The sequence below is a fragment of the Aquila chrysaetos genome, chromosome 5, assembly GCF_900496995.4.
Source record: "Aquila chrysaetos chrysaetos chromosome 5, bAquChr1.4, whole genome shotgun sequence".
Lineage (NCBI taxonomy): Eukaryota > Metazoa > Chordata > Aves > Accipitriformes > Accipitridae > Aquila > Aquila chrysaetos.
In genome coordinates, this window is record NC_044008.1 from 68,630,762 (window position 1) to 68,645,094 (window position 14,333).

Sequence of the window (14,333 nt, forward strand, 5' to 3'; positions counted from 1 at the left end):
TTGCGGGAAAGAGTGGGGAGCTGGGGGTGCGCGTGAGGCTGTGCTGAGGGTGGGGTGAGCATCCTCCGCTGCTCAGTGGTCCCCGAAGGGGAGGGAGGGACAGATGGGGGGACGGGGATATCCGAGGTGGCACAATCCTCGCATTCACGGCCAGAGGCTTCAGCCTCTGCCCCGGCCGTAAAAATGCCAACCATGTGGTCTGTGGGCCGGGCCTTGGCGGCAGCGGCAGGCACAGGGAGCCGAGTGGGGGGCAAAATGGCCCTGCTCAGCAGTTTTGGGGTGTTGCTGCCTATAAAGGGGAGGGAAGTGCCATCTCACTGAGCCAGGGTGACAGGAGCTGCGCGGGGTCTGACCCGTCCCGGGGGCACGCAGAGATGGGGCAGGAGGGACGGAGGGAGGAAAGGGTCTGGGCTTGAGCTGGGTCAGCCCGTTGAGGGTTCGTGGAGGTGAACATGGAGTGAGAGGAGAGGAGAGGCCGCCGGGATGGGCCAGGCGCTGTTCTGCGCGCTGGGAGGTCGGTGTGGCTGCAGGATGGGGTTCACAGGGGGTCCCGGGGGCCACGCGGGGCGGCGCGGGCTCTCCCTCCTGCCCTGACCTTCGCCTCTTCTCTCTGCAGAGCTCCTGGGATCTGCCAAGCGCCTCAACGTGAACTACCAGGATGCAGACGGGTGAGTGCTCCCCTGCCAGGGTGCTGGGTGCTGCTGCTGCTGGCGTGGGTGGGCTTGCTCTCCCCAATATCCAGTCGGTTCTGCAGCTCTGCGTATCGTAAAGCTTTCGAGGGTAGCTGCTGAGCCCTGCAGCATCCCAAACCAGGGCAAGCCCTGCAGAGGCAGACCCAACGCCTGCCCGGATCTGAGCTCGATCCATCCTGCAAAATCCTTTGTAAAGTTCTTCTACGTCCCCTTCTGTAGGGCTGGGGGTGAAAAGGGATTGCAGCATGTCCAGCCGGTGCCTGTGTCCCGAGTGCTGGTTGAAGCACAGAGGAGCACCCGTCCGGCCCCGGTGCCTGCACGTGCTTGTGCCTGTGTTTAATATCCCAAGAGCAAAATCCCTTCATTTGGGGGGGGTTACAGAAAGAAAAGATGAGGTTGCCATGTGACCACAGCATATTTGTGTAGCTCATCACTTCCAAAATCCAAGCACTTAATAAGCTGAGTACTGAGAGTTAAAGAAACCACAAAGGCCCATAAAATAAATAAGCATGTTATTCTTATTGAATTAACTCTGACCTGTGAGTTATTAGCATTGTTTTATGTACTGTTGTTGTACCTAATTTCTACATGTTTTCTTTTTGAGGACTCTGTAGGAGGAGGTGTCTGTGATGAGTCCTAACAGGCCAGCGGGGGGTTGAAAATGTGCAGGATGGCTCTGCCTTAAAATAATACTGTGCAGATGGAGCTTAATAGAAAAAAAATGTAATAATAGAAGCAATGATCTGATTCTGATAAGGCACAGGGCTTGTGTTTGGGCAGCTCCAGGAGGGCTGCTGATGGGAATGAGGGTAAAGGGTCCGTTCCCCATCAGAGGGCCACGTGCAGCATGCAGGTTATTAACAGTGCGGGTGGTGAGTTGGGTTTTGCTGGGGTGCAGGAAGGAGATGGTGGGGATGTGAGACCCGTGCACGGGGATGACCGAGTGCACCCTCCTGGGAGAGCCATGCCGCTGGCAGTGTCCTCAGCATCGCCTTGCTCGCGGCTTGGAGATGATGGGGTGGGCAAGTGTGGGTTCGTGCAGCCGCCTCCAGGGCAGAGCTGGCCCTGCAGGATCCCCGCAGGGTTGGCTCCGGGGGGGGGGGATTTTGTACCCCCCACATTCTTGCTTCGAGGCAGAGGTTTTGGCATGGGCTCTGGGACATGGTGGCTGCACTGAAGGAGGGAGCAGCCCTCCCTGCTGGGGTTAGTGTCCCTCCTGCAACGCTCAGAGACTCTGCACAGGGACTCTGCTCTGAGACCGCGGATCAGGAGGAGAGGCATACTGGCCGAGCTGCGTCCCTAGCACCGGGCTGGGACGCTGCCGAGCCCATCGGAGCCCTGGGCTGATGCCGTCTGGAGTCCCCCACGCCCCTTGGAGCGGCACACGGGCTAATCCCTGGCGGCACGGGGACCCCTCGCTCAGCCATGGTCCTTCACGTGACAGCACGGGGGGAGCACCGGGCAGACAGGCCCCTTTCACAGCCCTGAGACACAGGGCTCTTTCATTACCAGCGGCCTCCCACGCTGTGCCGTGGGCTCCCGGCATCCCTGCTGGCATGGGGAGGGGGTGGCTGGCGGAGGGGCCAGGAGCAGCCACTGGGCTGGTGCGTTTGGTGGATGCTGTGAGCAGCGCTGCTTCGGGCTGCCTGGCTGCACTGCGGAGAGGGGCGATGCATCGCTGTCCATCCTGCCTGCTTGCCCCCCGCGCAGGGCAGGGGGATGAGGGACCCCTCTCACTCGGGTCTCGGGGTGCACAGGGTCCCTGCATCCCTTGCTGAGCCCTGGGGCATGGACAGCATGGAGGGATTCAACTCCACTTTGCTGTGGGGAAACCGAAGCATTGGGAGTGGGGAATCGGGAGGGACGTAGCCATGAGCAGCTAGTGACTGTCCCGGCCCTCGCCCTGTGTCCCTGTGCACGTGGGGGCTTTAGGGACAGCATGGCAGGGACTGGAGCTGGGCTGAGCTCTGCCTTGTGTTGCAGGTTCTCAGCGCTGCACCACGCAGCCCTGGGCGGCAGCCTGGACCTCATCTCGCTGCTGCTGGAGGCACAGGCCACCGTTGACATCAAGGACAGCAATGGTAAGGGTGACCCCCCGGCACAGCCCCGTGCCTCCGGCAGCCGGCTCAGCCCTCTGAGCGAGGTCGGGGGCCTCATCCAGCCCTGCTGAGCACGGTTCCCCCGCAGGGATGCGACCCCTGCACTACGCGGCCTGGCAGGGGCGCGTGGAGCCGGTGCGGGTGCTGCTGCGTGCCGCTGCCTCCGTCAACATGGCCTCACTGGACGGGCAGATCCCGCTGCACCTCTCGGCGCAGTACGGCCACTACGAGGTGGTAAGTGAGAGCCCAGCACCACCCACGCACCCGCTCCAGGTCTCTCTGGGGGTGCACGGGTGGGGGCGAACCTCGTGCCGGGCGGGAGGGAGGCAGGGACAAGGGATGATGCTGAGCCCCCGTACCACGTTGCTGTCCCACAGTCAGAGATGCTGCTCCAGCACCAGTCCAACCCCTGCCTCATCAACAAGGCGAAGAAAACCCCCCTGGACCTGGCCTGCGAGTTTGGGCGGCTGAAGGTGAGTGCTGCGGGGCTCTACCCTGCACCGGGCACTTCTCCGGGGGCAGCTCTGGAGCTGGCTTGCTCCTCTGGGAGCAAAGTGCTGGGTCCAGCTGTGACCGCTCTCCCTCCCCCACAAGCCTTGGAGCCTGGCAGGCAGCACCTGCCTTCTCCCATGGCTGGGCAAGGCCGGATCCTGAACCTGGGAGCTGCAGGTTTTGCTCCTGACCTTGTGGCAGGGCAGCATCAGGCTGGGAGAGAAGCCAGGAGTCCTCGCTCCCGGTTTCCCGCAGCCTCCCTCTGCCCACCCCAGCTTTGCTCCTGTTTAAGCACAGATAGGCTGAGCTGGCTAATCCCCACAAGCCCTGAGCACCCAGCCCTGCTCAGCTGCTCGAGGTCCCCGGCACGGCTCGTGGGGATGGGGCCGCCCTGTGCTCTGGGAGACCCCGGCCCAGCCAGCACCGCACCACCGGGCTGGGCTGGAGCATGGCCAGGCAGACTGTCCCGTGCCCCACTGGGGAGGGGACCAAGGGGATATTTCCATTTTTGGAGTATCTGTAATGTCTGCAGCTATAAACAGGGCAGTAAAAATAACTCCTCTGTGCCTCTGGGCTGCCCTGAGACGCTGAGAGTCGCTTTGGGCTTGGAAAGACTGGAGCTTTTTAGGGCTTGGTCTGAAAAGCCTGATTATGGGAAGACTATTTCTGGCTGTTGTGACCTTTTACGGCCCCTTGCGACAGCGTCGCCCTGCCAAGCACCAGCCAGCTCCCGCTGAGCCCTGGGGCTGCGAATGGAGGGGAGTTGCGGGATGGGGAGCAGAATATCGGCCCCGAGGGCAAGCCCCTTGCTGGGAGGATGCAGGTGGGGGTACCTGCACCCCGCTGCTTACCCCTGTGCCCTATGCAGGTGGCCCAGCTGCTGCTGAACAGCCATCTGTGCGTTGCCCTCCTGGAGGGACAGTCCAAAGATGCCACCGACCCCAACTACACCACCCCGCTGCACCTGGCAGCTAAGAATGGACACAAGGAGATCATCAGGTAACCCCCTGCCGGCCCAGGGCACTGCCCTATCCCAGAAAAACCCATCATGGCTTCAGTCCTGCTTCCTCCCAAACCCACCTCCCTACTGGGGGTTTCGGTCCCTTGTCCCCAAAGCCTCAGCAATGCAAGGGCTTGTCCCCTTCCCATCGCAAAGCAGCCGATCGCCTGGCCCTGATGTCCGTGTCCTGCTGTTCATGCCTCTCCCTCCTTCCTACCAGGCAGCTGCTGAAGGCCGGGATTGAGATCAACAAGCAGACAAAGACAGGCACAGCCCTGCACGAGGCCGCGCTCTACGGCAAAACAGAGGTGGTGCGGTTGCTGCTGGAGGTGAGCGCGGTGGGGACAGGGCTGCACGGGGGAACAAGCGCCTGGGGGTCAGCCATCACCCCCTTTCCCTCGTTCCTCCGTCTCCCACGGGTCCGGTGGCAGGTGTGGGGTCTGGTCATGACCACATCCCCTCCTGGGCAGGGTGGTGTCGACGTGAACATCAGGAATACCTACAACCAGACGGCGCTGGACATCGTGAACCAGTTCACCACCTCGCACGCCAGCAAGGACATCAAGCAGCTGCTGAGAGGTGAGGTGGGGCCAGTGCACGGCCGGGTGCTGCCTGGCACTGAGAGGGGCTTCTCCCCGCTGGGACCTGCCTGAGGCTTCCAGTGCTTCTCCTGAACAGCCTAAACCAGTCTGGCTGTGAGCATCAGCATCCCAGTCCCGTGTACCTGCCCTCTGTGTGGGCAACGTCCAGGGATCGAGTCCTTCCTGCAGTATTAATGTTTTCTTCTCCCCTCTCCTCGCTCTTGTTTTTCTCCCTCTGCCTTCCCTGAACCACTCTCTTTCCTTCCTGTGCTCTGGCACCTTCTTTCTTCCCTCTGTCCCTTGTCTTCAGAGGCATCAGGAATCCTGAAGGTCCGAGCTTTGAAGGATTTTTGGAACCTCCACGACCCAACTGCTCTCAATGTCCGGGCAGGAGATGTTATCACGGTGAGGGTGCTCCCTGCTCCCTGTTCCCCTGCCCCGCCATGGCCCCAGGTACCAACCCCATCCCTCTCGTCCCCACGGCAGGTCCTGGAGCAGCATCCGGACGGGCGATGGAAGGGGCACATCCACGATGCTCAGAAAGGCACCGATCGCGTCGGGTACTTCCCCCCCTCCATCGCTGAAGTCATCAGCAAGCGAACAGGTCAGTGGCCGTCCTGGGCATGCCGGGGACGGTCCCCTGTGTGAAACCATCCCGGCCTTCCCAGCACCTCCTGTAGGACAGGTCCCCGCAGCCCTGGCTAGCTAGGGGGAAGAGAAGGACTGGGGTGGGAACGGGGGGTCACGCCATCAGTGGGGTGGTAATTTGGGGGTTGAGGCTCAGATATCTCCCCACCCCGCGCTGCCTCCCGCACGAGCTCTGACCACGCGTGTTTTGTCTTTGAATGCAGGCATGGTTGTCCCCCGTGTGGCACCCACACACCAGCGCCAGGGTCCCCCCGGGGCCCTCCCAGCCCCCCCCCGGCGGGCTGCAGCACCTCCCCGACGAGTGTCCTCACCAGGCAGCCCCGAGCGTCCCAGCGCCCTATGGCCACCTCACCCTAACCCGGACGGCCCCGGGCCCTGACAGCTCAGGTCAGGGGTGCAGCTGGGGAGGGAGAGGGGCTGGGGACCTTCCCCTGTTCCCAGTCCTGCCTGTGCAGGGGGACACAGGGGGAGACTCTCCTTCCACCTCCCGGCGGGGAAACAGCCAGACCAGAGGGAGCAGGCGCAGGGAAAGGGAGTTTAGGGGAGCCCGTAGAGCAGCCCCTTCCCTCCGTGTGTCCTCGGCCAGGCTGCATCCTCATGTCCCCTTCGTGCATCCCTTGCCAGCCCAGGTCACCCTGTCTGTCACGCGCGCTGAGTGGTGGGAGGGACCGACGTGTTGTCTGTGGCCGGAGGGATCTTGTGGGAGGCTGGTTTTTACTGGCATCGCTGTATTGGCACACGGGTCCCTGCCAGGGACCTCTGTGCCCTGTGTCAGCCCTGATCCCGGGGCGCTGCTGACGGCCTCCCCGCCTGCCCCAAGCAGCAGGAGACAGGAACAGCGTGGGCAGCGAGGGCAGCATCGGCAGCATCCGCAGTGCCGGCAGCGGCCAGAGCACCGAGGGCACCAACGGGCAGAGCACCAGCATCCTCATCGAGAACGCCAGGGTAGGCACCAGTCCGCGCTCGCCCCATGCTACTCCCCCAGGCCTGCCCCGGGCTGGCTTGGGCTGGAGATGGAGCCCCAGTACCATCCCTGTTGCCCCCTGCACCTCCTAGCAAAGGAGCGGCTGCAGGAGCTGAGCATCCTCCACCAAACACTTATGTGCTGCCAGGACTCAGCAGGGAAATGCTCCTGGGGGGTCCCCAGTTGCCCCCCATAGCACAGCTGGCCTTTTCGACTGGAGCTGAAGGCTCTGGTTGGTACCACACAGCATCTCCACCATGTCCTGTGCCATCTGAGAGGACAAAAAGGACCCTGGGCCAAATCCTGCCCAGATCTCTTGCAAAGGGCCAGCCCTTCACTGGGTGAAGCTGTGCCCAGCAGCCCAGCGTGAGGACCGGGGCTGCCTCCTCCACTCACTCCTTCTCTCCCCCAGCCGCTGCCCTCCGCCGGCGACGACCTCCAGCAACACCTTTTGGGATCGGAGCCACGCAATGGGCAGTTGACCTCCATGGCAGGTGAGGGATGTCACAACTCCATGGGGCCTTGGGGACAGCTCTCTCCCCAGCCATGGGGGGCTGCTCGCTGCTCAAGCACCCCCGTGACGGTTCTCCTCTCTCCTTTCTGCCAGGGCCACAGAGCCACCAGACCCCAGGCAGCTGCCCTTCTGGAGACAGGGTCTTCTCCCACCAGTTCTTGCGGCCTGAGCAGCTCCTTGAGGGCAAGGTAACTGGGCCAACTGGGGACCTGGTGTGCTGGGTGAGAGGGACACATTTGGGTCTCTCAGCCCAGCTTTTGCTGCACTGGGGACACAGGGGACTGGGTCTTGAGGACACTGGGGACAGGTGGGTCTTGCCCAAAGAGATCCTGTCATCTTGCCTGGAGCAGCCAGGTCCTTCTAGCCCCTGCAGCCCCCATCACAGGCTGCTCTTTGCCCTGTCCTCTCCCCAGGATGCAGAAGCCATTTACAACTGGCTGAGTGAGTTCCAGCTGGAGTCGTACACTGCCAACTTTCTCAACGCTGGCTATGACGTCCCCACCATCAGCCGCATGACCCCAGAGGTAAGGCAGGTCCTTCCCCACCCCAGCCAGCACCCCCGGAGCTGTCGGCAGTGTGTGCCCACTGTCCTGCGCTCCCCATGCCACTGCTGACCACAGCCCCACTCTGCTCGCGTTAGGATCTGACAGCCATCGGTGTGACCAAGCCGGGCCACAGGAAAAAGATCTCCACTGAGATCGGGCAGCTCAGCATCGCCGAGTGGTTGCCCAACTACATCCCGGTGAGTCCCTGGCACCACGGCTATGGGCCGGCACCCTCTTTTTCCCAGGTCTTTTCTCAGAGCTGTCTTACCCCAGGACAGGACAGGAGCGGGATCTGTAAGTAAATACTTGCTGCAATGGCCTGTATTAATGCAGTTGGAGGAACCCCAAAATGCAGTCTCCTGGCCAGGGGCAGGGAGGGGATGGACGAAGGTGCTGCCCATGCCTTGATGCTCACGGCAGTGTCTCCGCGCTCTTTGCAGGCTGACCTGATGGACTGGCTCAGTGCCATTGGGTTGCCCCAGTACCACAAAAAGCTGGTGAACAACGGCTACGACTCCATCACCATCGTGACGGACCTGACGTGGGAGGATCTGCAAGAGATCGGCATCAACAAGCTGGGTGAGTCCCTGCCACTGTGCTGGGGTGGCCCAGGGCAGCCGGGTTTCCCACCCAGGTCCCCGCACCCCATTCTCCTTCAGGCTGGAAGGTGCAGGCATGTCCTGAGCACCCGGAAAGGGCAGTTCATGTCTGTCCCTGAGGACTCTCCTTGGCAGGCTAGAGCTGGGCTGAGCCAGGTGGACACCAGCCGTAGTTTGCCTCCTCCCATAGGCAGGGTTTGGATAACCTAGGGGCCTTTGCCCTGGTTGGTGATGTGACCATGACTCTTCCTGGCCAGGAAACAAAGGCCTTGGGGGCCAGAGCTAACCTAATGCCCCTTTCCCGTTTCGACCTTCCCGCAGGCCACCAGAAGAAGATCATGTTGGCCGTCAAGAAGCTCAGAGACCTCCGCAAAAGCCTCAACCAAGCAGAAGCAACTCTGGCAAGACGCAAAGTCCCTGGTGCCCTGGACATTGTCACCATCGAGTCGCTGGAGAACGGGGAGTGCCAGTCCCCACACACCCCCAAAATGACGACATTCCAGGACAGCGAGCTCAGCTACGAGCTCCAGACGGCCATGTCCAACAGCTGCCACGAGACGCTCGGCATCAAGAGCAGCCAGGGGATGTCACGGAGCCAAGAGAGCATCGGGGTGCGGTCCCGAGGCTCGGGACATTCACAGGACAACGTGCTGTCCCGGCACCTCTCCAGCCCCTCGCAGGAGAGCCTGGGCAGCGGGGAGAGCAGCAGCAGCAGTGGGCAGTCCTGCGCACCGCCCCGCAGCAAGGAGAGCCCGGCCAGCCTGCCGGGACGGCCCAGTCCCGAGCCCTACGGGAAGCTCGTCTCCCCCGAGGGGTTGAACGGCTATGCCAACAGCGGCGGGGGCAGCCCTCTCAAGGAGAGAAACCTGCCTGAAGGCACGGATCAGTACACCCGGCCGGTGGCTCAGAAAGGTGCCGGGACACCGGCGGTCACCCCCTGTACTCCTCCCCAGACCCCCAGCAAGGCAACAGCCCCGTACGTCTTCATGTACCCACACATTTCCTTGAAATCACCGACGGTCCCTCCCCTCCTGGGAGCAGAGCAGCCCAAGACCCTGGCGCACCCGTACCCCTCTGTCTCCTCTGGACAGAAGAGCAGCCTGCAAACATCGGCCCAAAAAGCCTTCTCCTACCTGCACAGCCAGTGCGGCCCCACGGAGCCGTCTGCCATGCCTCCCACGGCTGGGGCGGCCCCGGGCGCCTGGCAGGCCGGGGAGCAGCACAACGGCGGCGAAGGCTTCAAGTACAAGAAGCGTTCGCACAGCCTGAACCGCTACGCGCTGTCAGATGGGGAGCACGAGGAGGAGGAGGTGGCACACACCAGCACCCTGGGCTCCTACGCCACCCTGACGCGGCGGCCGGGCCGCAGCCAGATGCCGCGGGCCTGTCTGCAGACGGATGCCAAGGTGACCCGCAGCCAGTCCTTCGCCATCCGGGCCAAGCGCAAGGGCCCTCCGCCGCCGCCTCCCAAGCGCCTCAGCTCCGTCTCCAGTGCCCTCGCTGCCGAGGCAGACGGCGAGCAGCCCCCCGACCCCGAGCGGCAGCCCGCAGCCCCCCAGGACGTGGCCGATGCGGGTGCCAGCCCCGGTGACGCCGGCCGCGGCAGGACGGTGAAGAGCCTGGCGGCTGCGCTGGAGGGGATGCCGGGGGCGAGTCCGCCCAAGCCCCTCCTGGCCCCGAAACCGCTGCACGTGGCTCAGGACTGTCTTCCCGGGGCAGATGTGAATGACGAGTCCTACAAAGGCAGTGACGCCAGCAGCGCCACGCTTTCTGATACCGGCAGGGACCCCTTTGAGAGCAGCAAGCCACGGAGACGGACATTCAGCGAGCCCAGCGCTCCCATGACAGAGGTGGCTGCACAGGGTGGGCGGGAGGACGCCTGCTCAGACACAGAGGAGGAGGCCAAGCCGGGGGTCTCCTCTTCATCCTCCCAGAACAGCTCCAGCGAGTGCATCCCCTTTGCAGAAGAAGGCAACTTAACCATCAAACAGCGGCCAAAGCCCACCGGGCACCCCAAGGCCGACACGGCCACGCTGGATGCAGAGCCTGGTTCCCAGCCGGCAGAGCCCCTCTGCTCCGCTGGGAAGGAGCCAGCGGTGCCTGCTGCCGCCAAGGAGCCGCCCGTGCTGGAGTTCAACCTCACCGAGTCGGATACGGTGAAGCGCCGGCCCCGCTGCAGGGAGCGGGAGCCGCTGCAGGCAGTGCTGAAGGCGTTCAGCATGGCGGGGCAGGCTGAGGCGGGAGCCAGCCCCGCGCCCCAGTACGCCCAGGCCCAAGCAGTGAGCATCGCGGGCCCTGCCGTGCCGGCGCCGGCGCCACGGGCCGGGCTAGCCGGGGATGCCTTTGATGATGACAGCGTGGAGTTCAGGATTGCCGAGATAGAGAAAAGCATCTTGTCGCTGGAGAAGGGGATCAAGAAGGCACCGAGCCCCACCAAAGCCCCCAGCCCCGCGGAGCTTCTCGGCACAGCCGTGGTGAGGACGCCCGCTCCAGGTACGTGGGCTCGTGGGGGTGTCTCCGAGGCGGCGGTGGGGCCCGAGGCTCCCTCCTGGGTTGTTACGGGAGGCGAGGAGGACGTGTGCCGCAAGTCCCCTTCCTTTGCAGATGTCCCCACCAAGCACACCTCCGTGGCGTCCACCAAGCTAGTCTTCTCCGGGCCCAAGACCATCTACCAGCAGGTCCTGCAGCCCTCCCGCCACACCGTTGCTCCCTGGGCGGCTGCCGAGGCGGTGCCAGATGTGATCGGGTCCCCGGCCGGTCCCGGCTCGCTGACGCTCGAGGCGGGCAGCAAGGTGTCGGCGAAGCCTTTGGCAGCTGCCCCGGGGTCCGCCCTGGCCCAGCAGCGGCTGGAGCAGACCAACTCCACCCTGGCCGCTGCGCTGCAGGCGGCCGAGAAGAAGATCACTGTGGAGGAGGCAGAGAGGTGAGGCGGCGCTGGGGGCGAAGGAAATGCTGGGGCTGAGCACCTCGAGGCGGAACTGGGAAGCCCTCGGCGAGGGCTGGTGAAGGGCTGTGCCTGGGCACGTGCCGGCACCGTACCAGGTCACACGCGCTCGAGTCCGGCTGCGTGCTGAGCTCTGGCTGCCGCCGGGAGGGTCGGGTCCAGCCTGGCCAACCCTACCCCGTCAGCACCTCAAACCTTCGGGTGATGTTTCGATTCTCTCCCTTTCCTCCCCAGCCACCCCGGGGCCGCGAACTCGGCCAAGAACATCCTGGAAGACATCAGCAACATGTTCGACGACCTGGCTGACCAGCTGGATGCAATGCTGGACTGAGGCTTGCTCCCTCCTTCCCCTCCCAGCCTCCGGTCACTCCGCCAGTGCCCCTCGTGACGGGGGGAGAGAGCAGAATTGGCACCAAGCGGTGCCTCCAGGTCTCTCCAGCCACCTCCCTCCCCGCACTTTGCGCTGCGGCTGGGAACGCAGCTGCCCCTCCTTGCTCACCCCTGGCTCCGTATCAGTCGTGCCAGTGCGGCCGCGGGCTGGTTTCCGAGGGGGTCAGGCGTTTCCCACCAGACTGGCAGCAGGAGGAGAGCCCAGAGGGGCTGCACATGCGGTCCTGGAGGCCACGGAGAAGCCCTTGCTCCCTTGCACAGAGCCGAGGAGCCTCCACAAGGGACCTTTCTCTTTCCCCGCTGCATTGCTGAGTCCTGCCTCTTATTATTTATCCCCTGCCAACAATGTGTCAAAGGAGAGACCTCCCCGGGCAGCCGCCACCGAGCTGGCTATTTACTGAGCAGATCCCAGCCCTGGCAAGGCCTGACAGCAGCTAAAAGAAGACAGGGCTTGTTGCAATTTGGCAGCTTGTGGAGCGAGAAGGAAACTTTCTGCTTTATTTGTTGCTTTTCCAAACGCGTCAGCGTCAGGCAGCGTGTAATCCAAGCGGATCGAAATCCCTCCGGTGGGACCCACAAACCCCTCGAGATGGGGCTGGCACAGCTTGCGAAGCAGCGGATGCTCCGCCATGGCCCTGCCGGACGTGGAGGTCTACCTGCCCCTTCCCCGGAGTAAGGAGGATGGTGATGGCAGCGCCGAAGGCCTGTGCGTTTGTGCCAGTCCGGCTGGATCGTGCTGCTAAATGGAGGCTGCCCTCTGCCGACACCGTGCCTATGCAAACCGCCACCCCGGTGCTTCCAGGGTGAAGTAGCAGCGTGGTTAGTGCTTTTTTTTCTTTTTTTTTTTTTTTTTCCCCCTCCCCTGTCCCTTTTTTGGGGAGAAAATGGTCCCTTTTCCCACTCCCTCTCCCTGCGGGGAGCTACTGGCACAAACTCCGCTTTGAGCGTTGTTAAACAGTAGCAGCGTTTGGGCCTCCGGGAGATGCTTCCTTGCAGCACTGAAACCCAGCGGGAGAGGTGACCCCGCGCGCACTGGGTGAATTCGGCTCAGCAACAGCTACTGTGCGTACAGGCTGGATGCGGTCACAGCCCCGTGGCTGCAGCAGGGGAACAGCAGCGATAGCTCATTGCATCCAAGCGGTAGGAACGGCTGCATAGCTTGAAGACAGATTTCTCTAGCAGGATCTGTTTAGTAGTGCATGTCTAAATATGTCCAAGAGCCCTGAACTTGGCTTGCGCTCGGCATGCCAAGCAAATGAAAGCATCAGAGCACCAGAAGTGAACCTAAGATTGTACTAAAGTGCCGTTTGCTACAAAAATTCCAAACAAAGGGACACCCCCCCCCCGCCACGTATCCCCCCTTTTAAAAAAATCACCAACGCAAAACCAAATTGGAAAAGGAGAAGGTGGCTGACGAGGCAGTTGCTTCCCAATCCTTTTGGGAGTTTGTGACTGAATTGGACTGTTTGCAGCCCCTTGTCCCCTTGCATGGAAAGGGGAGCAGCCCCTGCGAGCAGAGCCCACCTGGACATTCCCAAGGGTCTGTGCTCACAAGTGGCAGTTGTGCCGTGGGCCGGGCGGGCGGTAGGTGCCAGCCTTGTTTCTAGGCTGAGAAGCAAAGACAAAAAAGCTCTGAAAAAAAAATCCCCATATTGTTGGCTGGGACTTAAGGTCAGTTTGAGGCAGTTAAGACACTTCTCTCCTGGCTAGTTGGTTGTTCTGATTTATATATCACATTGTGTGTACTTAAATGACCATGTCTGACAGGCAAGTGCTACGTCATGGACCCGATTGTTTTTAAATAGCTACAACCAGTGGCACTTTATCAAAAGGTTTGCAGAAACCTTTTAAAACTGATTTTTACTCTCACGAGTCAACCTGGGACAAGCCCGGTTATTTTTTTTCCAATGTCGATAAACTGTAAATGTTTTTTTTAAAAGGCCAATGTATATATTTTAAATGTGATTTATTATATATATTTACTAACCAGAACTGCAAGTCTTGTACTCTAGGGTCAGGGATAAGAGGACACTGGGGTGGAGCTGTCGCTGTCTGAGCCACCTGAGGGCAGCACCACGCTGCTCTCATTGTCAATAAGGGAATTAAACATTTGATTTTGGAGAAGAATGCCTATTTTTTAAGCTCTAGATCTCTATTTTGAAGCTACTGTATGGTGTGTAAGTTATGTACACTGCAACTGGGACTGACTGACCCCAGCTGCACCTGCTCCGTGCAGCAAGACAGTGAGGGGAAAAAATAGCCCGTGTAATCACCAGACTGACAACAGATTTTAAACCATCTGCTCTGTTTGTGTTAATCATGTGTTTTGTTTTCCACTAACATCCATTAAGACTAAATTCTATTAAACAGTGGGGCATATTTTACCCTTTTGATAGTTTTGCCTAGTTGTGTCCTTCATGTCAAATCGCACAAGCTTGTCTCCTACTCTGAAGTTCATCGAGGATCAGCTTTATCCTGCCCCTTGAGTGCTTAAGATCTGGGTTTCCTCAGATAATCTCCCCTGGTAAGAGTCCTGCTGTCACTTCCAGCGAGGTTAATGTTCAGTTTGAGTCTTACCACCATGGCAGCGATGTGTGGTGAGAGCGCTGGGGACCAACACTACCTTCCAGCGCCCCACTGCCCAGCTTCGGGCACGTCTGAAGCCTCAGCTACCCCTGCCTGCCAGGCAAAGCACTCCTCCATCCTCCTTGGTGTGATGAGCGTGCGGGCACACCGACACTGGCTCCTGCTTTGCTCAGAACCAGAAGCCCAGGCCTCCTTGTCTCGCCACACTGCTTTTCTCCAGTGCTCCCAGCGCCTGTTCCAGTTCGCCCCTGACCTTTCATCCAGAGGGCTTCAAACCGT

At 61.3% G+C, this 14,333-nt stretch overlaps 1 protein-coding gene across 1 annotated transcript in view; it reads left to right on the forward strand.

The window, feature by feature from the left end:
* The window catches only part of CASKIN2 (CASK interacting protein 2), a 35,744-nt gene extending 21,881 nt beyond the window's left edge, over positions 1 to 13,863 (forward strand). The window contains 20 exon segments of the mRNA XM_030013029.1: positions 617 to 668; positions 2,676 to 2,773; positions 2,880 to 3,025; positions 3,169 to 3,264; positions 4,152 to 4,282; positions 4,504 to 4,612; positions 4,754 to 4,862; positions 5,175 to 5,269; positions 5,351 to 5,468; positions 5,716 to 5,780; positions 5,782 to 5,899; positions 6,336 to 6,457; positions 6,889 to 6,970; positions 7,084 to 7,178; positions 7,404 to 7,514; positions 7,631 to 7,732; positions 7,976 to 8,114; positions 8,456 to 10,627; positions 10,739 to 11,057; positions 11,313 to 13,863. Of these exon segments, the coding sequence (XP_029868889.1) occupies positions 617 to 668; positions 2,676 to 2,773; positions 2,880 to 3,025; positions 3,169 to 3,264; positions 4,152 to 4,282; positions 4,504 to 4,612; positions 4,754 to 4,862; positions 5,175 to 5,269; positions 5,351 to 5,468; positions 5,716 to 5,780; positions 5,782 to 5,899; positions 6,336 to 6,457; positions 6,889 to 6,970; positions 7,084 to 7,178; positions 7,404 to 7,514; positions 7,631 to 7,732; positions 7,976 to 8,114; positions 8,456 to 10,627; positions 10,739 to 11,057; positions 11,313 to 11,409 (4,376 nt within the window). The 3' untranslated portion in view covers positions 11,410 to 13,863.
* Positions 13,864 to 14,333: the final 470 nt, after the last annotated feature.